This window comes from Anomalospiza imberbis, chromosome 7, assembly GCF_031753505.1.
Source record: "Anomalospiza imberbis isolate Cuckoo-Finch-1a 21T00152 chromosome 7, ASM3175350v1, whole genome shotgun sequence".
Taxonomy (NCBI): Eukaryota; Metazoa; Chordata; class Aves; order Passeriformes; family Viduidae; genus Anomalospiza; species Anomalospiza imberbis.
The window spans coordinates 6,655,414-6,672,163 of NC_089687.1; the positions used below are offsets into that span (position 1 = coordinate 6,655,414).

At 36.8% G+C, this 16,750-nt stretch overlaps 1 protein-coding gene across 5 annotated transcripts in view; it reads left to right on the plus strand.

The window, feature by feature from the left end:
* ZRANB3 (zinc finger RANBP2-type containing 3) overlaps positions 1-16,750 on the plus strand; it is a 41,440-nt gene that overhangs the window by 6,679 nt on the left and 18,011 nt on the right. For 2 of the 5 annotated variants that reach the window (XM_068195247.1, XM_068195248.1), the window contains exons 3-4: positions 11,640-11,658; positions 14,325-14,503. In XM_068195247.1, coding sequence (XP_068051348.1) covers positions 11,640-11,658; positions 14,325-14,503 — 198 coding nt within the window. The remainder of the gene's footprint in view (positions 1-11,639; positions 11,659-14,324; positions 14,504-16,750) is intronic. The other 3 variants (XM_068195251.1, XM_068195249.1, XM_068195252.1) reach the window with 3 other exon arrangements.

Below are 16,750 nucleotides of genomic sequence, written 5' to 3' on the forward strand. Positions count from 1 at the left end.
CTGCTCGTGACCACCAGCCATATCAGGCACTTTCTTGCTGCACAGCCTGAGAATGGGTGGATATAATTTTAATAGATAGCTAAGACTTTAGTAGAATAGCAAAGCCTGTGTTAGAGTTGAATTTAATAAATCCAAAGCCCTTGGCTGCCATAGAATATGCAATTGAGGTGTGTATTTGTGTATACAAATAGTGAAATAACAGCAGCCATTAAAATTAAAGAAACTACACATTTAATTAGTGTAGGCTAATGGAGGTATTTGAAAGTGGCATAATCTTCTGTAGGCTATTCTATAATATAGAGGTTCCTTGGGAAGCAGCTTCACTGTAGGACTGGATAAATTTTTATCAGATGTTTCTTTCTTCTTTTTGTTGAAGTAGTAACAATTGCCTGCAGTAAGTATTCAGAAAGGTTTGGAATACCTAGTCTAATGACTCTCTGTCATGGAAGGAATTCTATTTTTTTCATTAGGGCTATGGGTTTATGTTGGATTTTTTTCTTTAAGTCTTTCAGTAACAAGAGTTTTGGATAACCCAGCAGTGACGGTTTTCACGTGACATGCATATGAAAAAATGTTCATCATGACTGCAAGAAATCTTGCTGCTTGGCACAGTAAATTCTGTGTGTAAGCTGGGTCACATTGAGGAATGGTGTGCACACTCTCAGCCAGCTTCTATATAAAGTGTGTTAAGTCAAACTTTCCCAAGGAGTATTTTTTAAATCTGTCCCTTGCTCATGCAGATCTATATCTCTTCCTGTCCCAAAACAGAGAACAAGAGCCTCTGGTGCTTGTAGCTGAATTTTCTTATTAGTTTGTCAGCCCTTGCCTCACAGAAGTCTTTCCCTTTTGTGTACTCCATAATGATTTAAACCTTCTTTCAGTATTCCCAGTGGTATATTTTCTGTAGAAGTGTCTTTTCTAATTTTAAAAAATATATAAGCATAGGGCTTGAAGTAAGCCATATGTGCATCTCTGCCTATCATTCTTCTTCCCCCAGGCTATGCACTCCCTTCACAGGCATCACTTAGTCCATGCTTTGCTGGAGTGGTAGGAAACTAGTGTGGAGCAAGTGTTGGCTGAAGAGATTCAATTAATATCATCTTAGATTAGACAAGAACCCAGCATGAAAAGGGACTTATTATTAGAACAAACTCCTATTTTTTGCATGGAAGGGGCTGGGAGCGAGCTATTAATTCCCTTGTCTCTTTCCCAAAGCATAAAATAAATATGCTGTTGTGGTTTGTATTTTGGATTCATTGGTAAATGAATCAAGGGCTTTTCCAGTAGATACTCCAAAGGCATTATTTCATCTAACAGAGACTGCCTGACACTTTTCTAGGAAATGACAATTCTAGAAAGACAGTGTGTGCTTCAATGTAAGCTAACACACCTTTTATCTCACAAACATGCCTTAAATGTGAATAACTGACTGGCTGCTTATTCCTTACTAGAGATTATTCTTCAGACATGCACTTTGGAATGGCTGCCTAGGGATGGATACAATTTATAGTCATTATCTGTAGCCTCAAACATTAATGTGCAGAAAAGCTGGGTGCACACAACTTACATCCATGAAAAGTGTTTCATTTTTGTGATTTTCTTTCAGTGAAGGTGTAAGTTACTTTTAAAAACAGCAATAATATGTATTTATTTATTTATTTGTGTGTGCTTTGAACTGTCTCTTAAATAAAAACCAACCAATTTGTCCCTTCCAGGAATGTGACCTGTTAGCAATAGGCTTAGGAAATACTGAGGGTTGTTGAGATCAGATGTGTGTGTGCTGTTGGGAGGAGGAAGTGAGCAATTCTCTGCTCTCTGCTGCTTCTTAGTCAGGTTTGGGCAGATGTGGACAAATCCCCATTTCCTAAGAAGTCAGGGTAGAACTGTGGGATCACCAGCTGTTAGTGTAGAGGTGGCAGTTGAAGCACAGTGTTCTGGAAAAAGTGGTGGAAGTTTGGGTAAAATATCCAAGATACACATGGGCAAGTGACTCGATGGTGTTGATAAGGATGGTATTCAATCTCATTTGAGCTCACATCTCTCTTTGAATAGTACTGATTTTTACTGCTGCTGTTTGTCCATACTTGGAAAGTCACAATTCTTTTTACCATCTATTCTTGTTTTATATCCTGTCTTTACAGAAGTGTGTGATGTCTGTCTAGTATTACAAACAATTTGTTCACCTGAATACACTGTAAAAGAGGCATGCTGTTATTTGAAATTTAGCTCTCATGCTACTGAATTTCACTAAATGCTTTATCAAGTTTTGTAATAAAAACTGTCAGCATGTGATTTGCAAGCATCATTATTTAGCATTGCTAAAAGATGCCTTCAGACACACAGATATATTTCTTTCTAGGCATGTTGGCAGAACAATTTGTTTAAGCTGGATGCAAAAGAGGACTTGGAGATATTTATCACCCATGTAACCAGCAGTTCCATTATAACTGTATGCTTATACTGTTTTACTGGAGTGGTCTTGTTTCCTCTGTAAGTTTGAGAGGTAATACATAAACTTATATATTCAGGAGCATATGATTTTTTAATTTCCCATACATGCTGGTCTAATGCTGTTATACACAGTAAAAAAAGAAAATGACCATGGATGGCAATATCGGGATGTGCAGAGTTCACATCTGCCATAAAGACAGATGTTTTAATGCATCAGTTTTAATGCAAGGACAATTGTTTTGTTAGGCAGTCCCTATCTAGAGCAAGAAAAAGTTTTATAGTGTTTAATTTTTTTGGATAATGGGCTACAGAGAACCATTTGGGCAGTATTAGAGAATAGAGTGTGAATGCCCTCTGTTATAATACTGAGTCAGTTGCCTACATTTCAAAGTAGTACTTTTTCCCATTGACTGTGTCTCTGATCTCTATCAAGTTACACAGGAAGAATACATAGTTATCTCTTTGTTAATTAAAACAGACTTTTACTTCAAAAATTACAAGTCTTTGTAAAAATTAATTCCCTCTCTTCCATCTTCAAAGTTGACCAAAACACCAAAGGTTCAAATCACAATTTCCGTGAAGTTTATGAATGCAGCTGAAAGGTTCTTCACTAGAAAGGCACAGCATACACAGTCTGCTAAGGGTTTAGCAGCTGGACCACAGAAATGGCAGCTCTTGGGCAAGAAACAAATAGAAATGTTTGGAATTCCCAGGCACAGCCCTTTGTAGGGTGAGGAATTTCTGATATAAATCCTATTTAAATTCTTATGCAAATTTCTGCACAATTTTCCTTAACCTTCTAGGATGTATTATCCATTGAGTAGTATGAAAGGTATAATTTCCATTTGAGTTGGGTGTCTAAGGAAGCTATAGTTTTGGGTTGTGGAAGCTGATGGAATAAGAAAATATGTTCATTCCATGCACTCCTATGCACAGTTTGGAATGGTGCAGTAGACCCTTTTGTTTTACACTTTTCTATAACTATTTTTCACTTTCACTCTTATTTTTGTCATCATTACTGAGTTTGCTTCTGGGTTTTATGTTGTCTATTAATCTTTCTTTCTCCTTCTGTCCAATGCAATTGTTGCTTTCTGTCTTGTATTGCCTTTTTAAGTTAGCAGAGCTTTTGTTTTACTTTGCTTTTATCTTTGCTATTTTTGATCCATGATTGCTGATTGATTTGCTCTTTCAGTGTATTTCTATTCTTCAGTTTCTTATCTTTGATAGTAGCTATGAATTAGAGAATAGATTTGTCTTTCAGTTCCATTTGGAAGCACTAAGCCTAGTTGCATATATGTATCTATATCTATATATATATATATCTTACTGTCTATATCTAATTTTTCTGTCCTTTGTTTGAAAGGACAGAAAAATTAGATATAGACAGTAAGATATATATACTTATAGGTTTCTGCAAGTCGATGTTGTGATTAAATGCAAGACCAACTGCTTTTTACCATTGTCTAATATTTTTTTCAGAATGAGCTGCATGGTTTAAAGGAACACTTACAAAAATATTTTACAGGCTACTGTTGAATTTTTCCCAGTTACACTGACTTCAATAAAAGCCAAATTACTTAAATTTGCATGTTATAAAAAAACCTCCACTTTTTTTTTTAACATGTCTATGAGTATTTCTTCAAATATTACATTTTAATTTGTACTTGGTGGCTTGCAGCATCAAGTGCCATCGAGTCTCCATTATTTGTAGAACTTGACATCAGAGATCAGACTGAAAGAAAAATAATTGTAACTTTTTTCTTTTATTTCTGTCTCTAGTCTCAGTGGTTTGTAGTTAGATAGCCTGAAAGAGCTGTTTGAAACAAGGCATAAGTCTCTTGCTAGAGTAAGAAAGAAATCATCTTTTATTCCAATACATTCAGCAACTCAGATGTATAAAATTATTACAATTTTGTGATAAATGTGGGTCCTTAAACCTGCATTATAACAGGTGAGCAGTTATCTCCAGCCTTAGAGAACAAAGCACAGAAGTAATCTCTGGGGAACAAGAATGGGATTGCTATTTAGTGAATATGGGGAGGATCAAACAGTTAATACATTTCAGCTCGGAGGGTTGAAGAAAGATTTCGTTTTTTTAAGATGTTGGTTTGTAATGATTCAGAGTACATCTCACATTTGAGAAGTGCCAAGGAAGAGAGGGATGAATAAATGAAGATGCTAGCTCACAGAATGAGGTTCAGATGCAGGAAGTATGAATGAGAGACTGAGCCAAATTCTGCAGAGCTTTCGTAGCCAGGGAAGCTTGTTTGGAAGTGATGCTGGAGGAACTGGGAAGCAATTCAAATAGAACAAAAAATGCATTGTCAGTAAGTGAATCTAGGATATAATTCAGGAGAGGAGCTATGTGGGGTGAAAAAGAAAAAAAGAAGACTTAAGAACAGAAAAAACCCAGTGGTAGAAATATGAGAATTCACCTGGTTTAAACGTGGACTTGTAGCAGCAGGAATAGAGAAGAAAATGCAAATTTTAGAAATGCAGGGCACAATTTGTTAGAATGGAAGAGGAGAACTAAGAGAGATAAAGATTACAAGTGTGGGTAGTATGTTGTCAACAGTGATAAAAGGAGGGGGAAGGGGAAATGAATTGGTGTTAGCTGTGTGCAGGGAAGGTTTGCAGTGTGGGAATCCATGATGAGCAGCTGGTGTTTAACCACAGCACCTGGGAGAGGACAAAGGGGAGGGAGCCGTTCTGAATGTGAGACAAGTCACTTTAAGGGGAGGGAATAGAAATAAGGTCTTAAATGAGTGTGAGTCACATTCTGACTGACTTAATGCAGGTTGGAAGGAGAGGAAGAACATAAGCACAAGGGAGAATACCCCAGATCACCAGGGGATGCAGAGTTTATTGGGAAAGTAGTGATAAGTGTCTCCATTTCATTGAAAGCCAGTAGATTGCACACTAAGGAAGGCTTCTACTGCTGCTCACAGGTATTTCAGTCATGCCAGTTAACAGCAAGGTTAACATTTGCAGCCTCGATTATCAGTAGCTGAAAATAGAGTAGAAGCTATTCTGTTTTCTTGCGTTGAGCCAGCTGCTGAACCCATTTCTCTCTGAAGCCAGTGACTGAATAGATGAGGAGTTTTCACTGTCATTGTTGGGTGTCTTCTTGGCTGGAAGTTTTTCTAACCTAACTGTTCCATTATTATATTCTAAAAACCTATTGACATGTCTGAGCTTAACCTTCAACTCGACCACTTTGTTGTGTGTTATTCCACACATCTTTGCCAAAGCGAAAATACCAGAACACATGGTCTGAGAGCTTTCAAATACTAATAAAACATTTTAGGTGGGATTTTCAGTCACATGCAGAGGAGTGTTGAAAAAAAGCATAAGACAGCACAACGATTCTCCTCTACACTCCTTTTCAGAATCATTAACAATGCACATGTGGCAATTTAGTGCATCTTATGTTAAATCAAAGGTTGGGGTTTTATTACTTACGGTTTTTTAAATACCTAGTGTAGTTCAGGAGCAAGGATAAGAATTATCTTATATCTTCTGGAGCATTATTTTTGATGCAACAACCTTGATTATTGTTGCAAGGGAGTCAGCTCTCTTTGTTCTAGTTTTAGACTGCGTGCTGTGATTACTGACACACAAATGTAATGGTTGCTTGCGCAGTTTTATATAAAAATGTACTAAGTTCAGATTCCTTAAATAACCCTTGGTTGAGATGCTAGTGCTGAAGTGTTGGCTTGTGAGTAGGAGGTAAATTATATGTTGTAGTGTTATATAAAACTGACTCACATGAGTAGGTGAGAATCCCAAGAATATCAGGACACCCACACCAGTGAAAGAAAGACTGAAGCTTCCTCTGTACAACATGTTCCAAAGCCTGCATTAACAAAAAACAGCTTTAATTTGCCTGAGTAGTAACAAAATTTTTCACTGTTTTAAAAAATGAAGTGCTACAGCTTTGACTGTTTGCCTTGAAAAATGCATTTAAAAGGGAAGGAGTTTGTTCTGAAAAAGCTACCTGCAGTTCTTAGTGGTTTTTCCTGGATAAATAGCTGCTGAAAATCAATCAAGAAGTTAAATTATCCTTACAAGCAAGCAGCAGATGTATTGGATTGCTGTATCCCTTTAGATTTAGTCTACCATGTAAGGAAGCACAACTCTCTAAAGAGAATATTATTGCAAATACTTGTATAGTTACAAGAAACCTCTAACACCAGCTGTTTGAATTGGTAGGATCCTTGGTTTTAGAGACCTTAATTCCAGTGTGTTGTTAATCAATATTCCTCCAAGGGTAAAGTTCAAAATGAGATTCTTTCTCTTTACAAAAATACCTTACTGCAGTAGCCATAATTAATGGAAGAAACTTTAGCTGTATTGTCTGCATGGTTAATAGTGCTGACATTTTGAAAGGGGTGACCCAAATGTAACCCAGAAGCACAGAAATAGAAATTATTTTCATTTAAATGTTTGTTCTTCCCTGAAACTCATTTTATGAAACTGTGTTAGCATTAACCTTCTGATGCAGACTATTTTTGTACAGCTCTATGGCATATGCCACATGAGCTTAGCCTCAGTTTCCTTCTGTTTCTCCAATGAACTCATCTGCATAAAATTTTAAAGATCTGCTTGTCCTTCTGCTTTGTGAAGCTGATTCCAATCTTCTTGACATCAACACAACCAGGAACTCTTTCTGTGTTTTTAGAGGTTTGAACAATTATTCTTTTTATCTTTTTAGAGACAGAGCTTTCCTGATAGAGCTTTCAGAGGGCTCTGTCAGGAGTTTTGGGTTTCTTTCTCAGCTCCTTCACCTGTTTTTTTGCTTGCTTCAGGTTTCTCTCCAAGGTTTGCTGTAGTAAGAAGGTATAAATGCACCTTTGCCTGGTGCTTGTTACCTTTACAAGGGATCAAGTACCAGGCCTATTCTGATAGTGCTGAAAGTCTGGTTCTGGGGTTCTGACTCATCCAACTTTGAGTGGTCCCTTCAACTGTGGGATTCTCTACATCCAGGAGAAAGCTGGGGTTTGTGTACAACCCCAGGTGCTTGCATTTGTTCTCTTCAGTGGAGAGCAGTAAGGTTTTGGACCTGTGTGCACCTCAGGTGCACCAGCACAGCAGACCTTGCTCTCTGCTGGCATGTTCACTCACCGGGGTACATCCTCACTCAAAGCTCTTCGTGTTTGCTTGATAAAAGAAAAATGTAGTTTTATTTTCAGGCTAATACACCTCAAAATGCTGGGGCTGTTACAGTCTAGTGGAGGCCCAAGCTATGGTTCCCTCTTATTTGTGAAAGATCCTACAGTGCCCAAGGGCCATTGCTAACCCTAATCTGCAGAAGGGTTATGAATAGTAGCAAGGTTGTAGCAGCATGTGCAGTGCATCCCAATGAGATTCTACTGCTTTCTGCTAGGAAAAAAATAGCAGATATCCTTGATGAATGGACAGAGATTCAAACACAAGCCACAGGATTCACTCTTAAGAAGGGGGACATTTAAAGATTAAATGCAAAAGAATCTGAAAGAATTTGCCATTGACTGGTGCTTTTTGCATGGCTGGACTTTGCTGCTGAGAGTAAGTGCAACTGAGACATCTCAAATGATTTTTTTCCATGCTTTTCTGAAACTTTTGACCATGTGGGCTGAGCATCTAACAGGATATGAATCTGCGTATCATAGCTCTGATTTATATTCTTGGATAGAGCTATTATTAAGGTGTCATATGAACAGATGGGACATGAATGATGAAGCTCAGATTGGGTAACTACCAGTTGAGAGGAAATGACTAATTGAACTTCAGAGAACAAGAAGTCTGTCTTCTTGCAGTCAAAATATGTGAAACAAAAATACATATTTGTCCCTTCAATGTAGCTGAAGATCTGCTTCTTCTGCTTTTGACAGCATGGAACCTTTATGTCCATGTTGGCAGCTTGTCTGACTGCAATAATGTAGAACATACTGAAGTTTGTTTTAAATAGAGGCTGCATATTTTTAAGATTATGTAAAGTATTGCTTTTTAGCAGCTTAGTGCAATTAACTATTAGGTATCTTGTAAGTTCTGTGTGATGTGGGCTATAAAGATGGGCAAGTTCTTTACACTTCAAATCTAATTGTTGTGACTATAAACTGGGGACATGTCATGATTTTCCTCTCCTCTATAAGCTGTTTTTCATTGCCTTAGAATCCAGTGAAAATAATTTGGACTTCTTATATTTTGTAACTACATTAGGCAGACATCTTTGGAATTCTTATATTAAAACTGTGAAAGCTACACAGATGAATGCTTTCAAATGCATTATGTCATAAAATAAATTGAATATCCTCCATTTCCACTTCCATTAACTCCTACCTGTATCAGAAACTCAATCTTGTGTGCCGTGTTTAAATTTTGTCAAGTGTGAGTGTCAATAATGTTAATTAATTGGCATAATTAGCAATTAAAAAACTGTAGCACTTCAGGAATTTGAGTCTGAGCAATGTGGATCCAAGCAGTGATTCATGTCGCTAACTGTATAATCACAGAGGACTTGACACTTTCAGATAACTCTAACTGGAGCTTTAAAACCAATTTAGTGCACTTGATTGATCTCCATCTATGATGGGTCTGGTCAAATTTTAAATGCTGAAAAATGGATGGGTTGCAAGTACAGCAAGAAAATCCCAACTACTTATGACAAAGCAATTTCATCATTGGGTAGGAGAAGAGAGTGAATACTTAGCAGCAAAATATCACCAGAGATATCCAGCTTTAAGCATAGGGGTGTTTCTGTGGCTCTGTTTCTAATGGTACTGTAGAAATGAGGAAGATAAAACTGTGTTGATCATTTAATATAACCTCTGTTTGCAGAGTTATTATGGGTAAATTATTATTGTTATTATTATTATTACGGCAGCTATTTTGTACTTTCCTTCATTTACCTCCAACAAAATGATGAGTTGATGTCTATAAATATTTTAAAGTCATCAACTTTGTTGCTGCTACTTAAGAAGTTTAACTGAAGGAGATAATCAGTGGAAGTTAATAGACATGAAAACAGGAGACAGTCTATAGCAGCAAAGACTTTATGAGTACAGTCTGAAAATGAGTGCAAAAAGAAAAGCAGAACAATTTCTTACTCATCAGCAGATAAAGTCATCAGTGTTTAAGTGGCTACATTTCCCTCTAATGAAGAAATCTAGCTTTATGGAAAACACGCTTCTGTGGCTGACGTACTTTTGAAGTTGATAGTTTTTTATTTGCTATTCAGTTTCTAATTGTCAGAGCCATTTGTAAATCAGTCTGAATTTCTTCATTTTTGCTTGTTATCCTGAAGGGAAGAAGGAGCATCGAAATAGTTCACCTATGCCAAAGAAAAGTGAAATAGAATCGTACCTATTCTCACTTTTTCTGTTTGTCTCAACTGGCATAATTAACATTTCACTATTTATGCAATTCTACTAAAATTTAAATTGATTTGCTGAGAAATACTGTATTTGCAGCAGAACTTGGCAAGGAATACTTTTATTCCTATCCTCTTTACCACATTTTCTTGCTACCAGGTGCAACTTGGTTATTGCTATATTTGTACTTCAGCTCTGATATTCCTACAGTAAATAATCTTTATTGTTGAAGAAGGTCTGTGGTTTATTCTTGAGCTGTCTCTGCTCTGTAGCTGTTAGTTGTAGTCTTACTCATTTGCTGTATTTGTGTAAGGAGTACTACTGCAACAGTAGGTTATTGTGCATTCCAATTGATTTCAGGCCTCAAACTGTTTTTTAAAAACATGATTAGTGTACTGAAAGCAGTTAACCTCAAAGAATCCGCAAAAAAGAAAGACTTGTTTTGTAAACTTCAGTTCGAGCAATTAACAATGAGTATTGAATAGAAAAAAAAAACCCAGTCTTTGAGCAAAAACTGACATTATTTTTAAATTAGAACTGTGTGTTATTTATCTGCAAATAAATGTCTTTGCCCAGCTGCAAATCACAGACATTAAAGCCCCACAATCATGAGTTGCCACTAAAAATAGTTCCCTTCCTGCTTTTTTATTCCTTGGTAAATCTGTGCAGACTTGGGCACTTTGTTTTGTTATATTTTCTTCCTTTGTTTTCTTTGCTCCATCCCTAACAGCTGGGGGGGAAGTTGCAAAGCAATTACGAATAAATAGTTTTCTGCTTATGAAAATGAAGTTGTATAAGAATTAATTTTGAATTATTTTTTTACCTCAGTTGAAAGAAACTGCAGCAATTAGTAGATGCTGGAATTTATACTGGCAGGCAGAGTGAGCAAACAGCAGTTTACTGCAGTTCTGAAAGTATCAAACATTTTATTTTTTTTTTTTTTTTTTGGCCAGCTACACTAACTTCAGAGTAGCTACCACTAAAAAAGCAGTCCTGTATTACTTGGAAAGATTTTTTCTGGATCAAAATACAGAATGTTTATATCTTGTGTTAAATTTTGTTAAAGACACTAGGACCTGGAAGATCTTTCCCATTTTTTTATAGAAGAAGCACTATGTTTGAGTTACACAGTGCAATGGATACAAATAGAATCCCAGAATGGTTAAAATATCTTTAAGAAATTCATCTCAAAGATGGCATTTAATGTTTACAAAACATAAATATGCTGAACAGAATCTACTATTTATGACTGGGGACTCGGAGTTGTCATTGTCTTTACACAGAGTGGCATTGCCAAGTGACTCCAAAATGGGCAGAAAATCAAATTCATTTGCTAATACTTTAGCTGGTACAATTGGTGGGGGAGAGGGAGTGTCTCCTTCTGTTTCAAAGCAAATGTGACAGCTCTGGAAAGCACATTTTTAAAATCAATCTGACATCTAAATAATCCTTAATCATGAAGCAGCAAAAACGTTGCTGTTTCTGAAAGACAAAAGAAATTTGAAGATACACTTCTTGCCTTGGAAGTGTCTCTTATGATTACAATGAATCAGTCCCTGGACCTAAGCAGAAATTCAGTTTTGCAATTGCAAGTTCTGCAGTAATGCCAGCAAACTGAATAAACATTTTTAGAATAATTGTTGTACTTATTTTCAGTTCATACCAAATCCACTTTTTGTAGATGATATCTGGAGGAATTAAATCACCTTTTTTACCTTTAATTGGTGCTGTAAATCCAGAATTTAAATTTACAGTAAACAATTTGTAAGTATTGGGGTTTGTATTATATTTTGTATTAATTTCTGCTTTTCCTCCCTGTTTTTGTTTCTTATTTAGGTGTATGATTGCTGATGAGGTAAGTGATGTTCCTGTTCCTCTAACACTGTCTTTTCTGGTCTTAATGCACTTTGTACAGATGTGACTTTTTTTGTTTGAGAGGTGTGGGCAGAAAGGCTGGTAATAAAAGAATCCTAATTTGTGTGATAGTCAGCAGATATCCTGAAAATACCTAAGTGAGGGAAAAATTGAAACCTGACATAAGTTTAGAAGAATCCTTGAGAAAACTTAAAAGGTTACTTTTAATTGTAGGTTAAATCTCCTGTACTGTTAAATTTTAAAAACACTGACTCAGTTGATTTTTTTAAAGTGCTTTATAATTGCATAGCAAGTTATTTTTAGTGCATTATTAGACATCCCTGGCCCAAAGAGATTTTTAACAGATATGATTTCCAAAGATGAATTTTTAAAACTGCTCTAATCAAGTAGTAATAGTGAAATTCATTGTGTCCATACATTTAAAACTATATGTTGTATTCCATACCAGGGAAATATGAATCCAGCATTTTGTCCCCCAGATAAAACATTTTTGTAATAATGTTCTTGAATTGTTGTCATTATAAAACCTTTCTGAAAAAGAGAATTGCCGGAGTCTCACAATTCTAATTTGGGTTTTCTTGACACACTAGGAGGGAGAGGGAGATGGATTGTTGGGATTTAAGCATCTCCTCATACTATAAAAATCTCATTACATCTGGAGATAAACTATCCTGGCATGGAATGCAAAATATCTAGGAGCTGTGGAGAATACAAAAGTATTCAGGGGAAGAGAAAAGGGAAGCTTGGGAAAAATCAAAATATCAGCAGTAGCTATTTTTTTATTGAAACAGTTTATTTCCCTCCCTAAACTAGAAAATGAGCTGTGCATAATTATGTTAGCAATAAAAAGTCCTGGAAGGTACATTTATTCCAAAATAAAGATTGTCTGTTTTGTAATGACAATAGGTGTGGCACTGGAGGGAGTATTGTGCACTGGTGTGTATCCTGTGCTTTTTGACTTATCTCTAAATAAGAAAATGTTGGTAAAATTAAATATCAGTATTGTGAGCTTGTATGTAAAAAGAAATTATGGAGGAAAACTCAAGATCAGAGAATTACTGTACATATCCCTGGGCTGTGTAACTATGTAAGGATTAAAGTAAGATAAAACCAGTGTTTTTTAAAAGGTGATCTACAAATATGTTTCTATTTCTTCTCAGAGGGGGGACAGACCAAATTTTTCCCCCAGAATTTCAGTGTCATCCATTTCCATGCTGGAGAAAGATGGGTTTATATCAAAACCCAAGACCGTAGTATTTTCTCCAGTTTTTCTAGTCTCTCACATTGTTATCTACCTGCTGCTCAGCTCTGTGGCATCTGCATCCAGCCCTGGGTGTGCTGATGATAAAAGCCTTGCTTTTATTCAGTATTCATTTCAAGCCAGTGCCTGGATTATCACCAGGGCCTGCACAGCCTGAATTAGGGACACAGCCATGGCAGCAAACTAAAAATGAATCTTATTTTGTTGGGGTTTTTTTTTCAGTTGGAGTTATTTTCAGATGACCTAAGAGCTACTGGTGACACAAGGGGAACTTGCAGGAAAATTTTAATGAAAACTTGGCAAGTGTGAATGAAAACTGAGTATCACAATAGCCTTCCTGTTATTTTCTTTCTAGTAATAGTAGAAAAATTCATTGTTTTCTTTTGTACTTGGGAAATCTCTTCATTACATGATTAAGTCAGTCCATTTAGACTCAGTACTGGAGATGTGAGTTGTTGTTTTGTGTCTCACTGCTGTGAGTAGTTAGATTGCAGCAAATCCACTCAAATGTCCACTGGACTCCATGGAAAACCTGCCCAGAGCATTTTAAGGCCCATCTCTGCTTTGGTGTTTCACAGGAGCTGGGAACTGCCTCTTGCCATGTGAACAAGCAGAGAAAATAGCTGCATTCTTTGATAACATTTGGGGAGGAGGAGGGGAAGTGTGTGATATTTTTTAAACAAAACCCTAAATTCTGAATCTTATAATCATCTGTTGCCATGATTATTCACAGGTGGGAGCATTCCCACCTTGCCAGTAGGAAGCATGTACTTTCCTGTTAAATGTAAATCTTTTGACTCTTCCCCTTGTCTGTACATCTCACTTCTCCCTGTCTGGGCTTTCTCATCTGTGGTGCAGGCCAAGGAGAAATCATCAGCCCTGGTGAATCAGAGCAGTAGTTTCTTTTTGTTGGCCCACTGGGTCAAACCCAGAGCTCTTCCCACAGATCTTTGTTCTTCACTTGCCTATGCAATTGAAGACAAAGTTGTTGTTATTGTAAGAAGGCATCCTACATTTTTCTTTCCTTTGAATAGTCTTTTAAAAATGTTTTTTGTAGCTTAACAAATTAAAGAGTTTGATTTTTTTTTAGTCTCTCCTATTAAGACCCTGAACTGAAAATCTTCTGAGATGAATGGAAATGCTTCTTCTGACTTTGAGCTAACCATACATGTATGAATACATTTAACTAGGAAAATCTTGTTTCATAAAAGATGATCTGTGGTAACAAAGTGATAATTAAATACATGCTATATAAGCAGCTCTTTGACTGTGTTTCCTTTATTTGGTTCTGTCTTTGCAAAATCTTTTGGGCTCTTGTGAATGGAATATGCTTTCTGAGCAGAAACTTCTGGTTTTAATGTTGTTCTTTTCTTTTCTTCTCCCAGATGGGGCTAGGAAAAACAATTCAAGCAATTGCCATTTCATATTACTATAAAAATGAATGGCCTCTCTTAATTGTAGTGCCTTCCTCTCTGAGATACCCTTGGGTGGATGAGATGGAGAAGTGGATTCCAGAGCTCTCTCCAGATGACATTAGCATCATTCAGAACAAAACTGATATTGGGTGAGTACAGTTTGCTGTTCTTCTCTAGAAAGGCTTGCTGACCACCCCCTGCTCAAGCAGGGCTACCCTCTGGGCTGTCAGAAACACCCTCTGGGCTATCAGCCACTCCTCCCAGTTTTCTGTTCTTGTATTACAGTAGTTACTCATTTTCTTTGAAGTTGAGGGATCTGCTTTTTGCAAAGTAGCAAATGTTTGTCTGCTGAATATTAGATTACTTCAGTGTGTCTCAAATTGAACATACACAGTTATTTCTCAACTCTGATGAACTCATTAGCTTCTGTAAAACATTTTTGGAGAACTTCTGGTGTACATTACAAAATAAGGAAGTAATTACTGTGAGAATTCCGTTTAGCACGCTGAGAAAATTTGTAAGTTCGAATAAGTAATCCCTAAATAACTGAAAAGGTCATCGTGACCTACGCTTTCTATCTTTAGATTTAATAGCATGGATTCGTCAGAGAGGCTATGTCTTGGGTGTTATTAGAATAACTCTCCTATTACCCTGAATTGCAAGGGTGGGTTTTGTCTGCTTTACTGTAAATGACTTGGTTGATTTGATGCTAATGTTTAGATGTTGTTCTAAAACTTTGGTGTGAGGGAGACTGATCTTCATGTTTTCTGGGAGTATCAGAGAGTGACTTGGCTGCCTAGATGTGCTGTTGGAACCTTCCTGGTTCCAAATTTAAGTTCATCACAGGAATATGGAAACTAAAATTAGCTTTTTTATTAAAGGTATTTATTTGAAAGGCATTTGGTGCTTATAGTGCTGGATGCATAAAGGGGAAATGTGGACTAGGCAAAATTATGGGGAAATTAAATGGCAAATGAAATTCTGTTCATTTTAAGATTTTTTTAAAGGAGTAGCTTAACTACATACCTTAACTATTATTACTTATTTTTATTCAAAAACAAGGAAAGACGAAAGCTTGGGTTTCTGCTCATTTAACTCCCAGGAGGCTTCCTAGCTGTTACTGTTGAACTAATTAATATTTTAACATTGAAAAGTGTTTCATGCATTTGTAAGAAAATGCAAAAATACAGCTGCCTAATTTGGTTTAGCATTTTGTTAAATTCTGCTTCCATATGTTAAGCTTTGATTTCTCTCAGTTTAATACTTTGCTTTTCTTCAAAACTTCAAGAACTAAGTTTACTGCTTGCGTGTTTACTTGATCAAAACCGGTTAAAATAAACTTAGGCATCAGTTTAGGTTTGTAATTTCTGGCCATATTCGAAAATGGAAGTTTCTTGAATAAATTGGTTCCACTAAAATAAATACGTTTATTTGTAATTTTTTTAATGTACCCTTCAGAAAGGGTGAGGTGAATTCGTGCTTTCCTGGTTGCTACATTTATCTGTTCAGTGACAGCCAGAGTCTGCAGTGCCCGCAGTGCCGGTGCTCAAACCACTGTGCCTTCCATATCCAGGAGCATGAATGTGTAGCTGCATTTACTTTCTTCCTCTTAAATCCTCAAGGAAACTTCAGCTTGCTTGGCTTCTTGATCTCTTGCTACTGCAGAACAAACAGGAATGATGCCAGCAGGGCAGTGCTGTGTGACAGATGGGTAGACCAGCTATGACCCCATCCTGGTGACTTGTGTGTCTTAACAGCTTTGAGTTCCTGTGCTGCTCCTGAAGGGCCACAGTGCTCTCTAGTGATTTGAAAATCACTTCATGCCTTGGACCTGTATACATCTTGAAATTCGTTATAAAAAGTTCATGTTCAGTTAAATACTATTTTTTCATCTTGTGCCATGTTGATTTCTATTTGAGCAGAAAAGCTGGATAACAGCTCTGACAGGAGTGGTTTTTCCAGGTGGTGAGGTTCGGCCCACTCTGTACTTTCACAGTGCCCAAATACTCAGGGACAGTCTGCTTAATCCTCTCAGGCTGCTGGTCAGGGGACTCTTTGTACCCAGAGCAGTAGAAAGCTTGCACAGAGACATTATTACTTCGGGTGTTTGAGTGCTAATTAAGATCTTGGCTTGTGTGTAACTTTTTGTCCACAAAGTGGATTTTTCCAATGGGGTGCCCCTGGAAAGGAGCACAGGGTGAAGCAATACATCCAGATAAATGAAATTCCTTTGAAATGCAATGTGTGTCTTCTGAAAATGGTTATGAAATGTGTGTGGTTGAGAAGTGTGAGATGTTTTAAACACCTAAAGGTGTTGTTGTTGTTAGCCTGACAGCCCACGTGTCAATCAGTCCAAAAGGAGACACATATACCTTCTGAGATTAGTTTTTTATAAT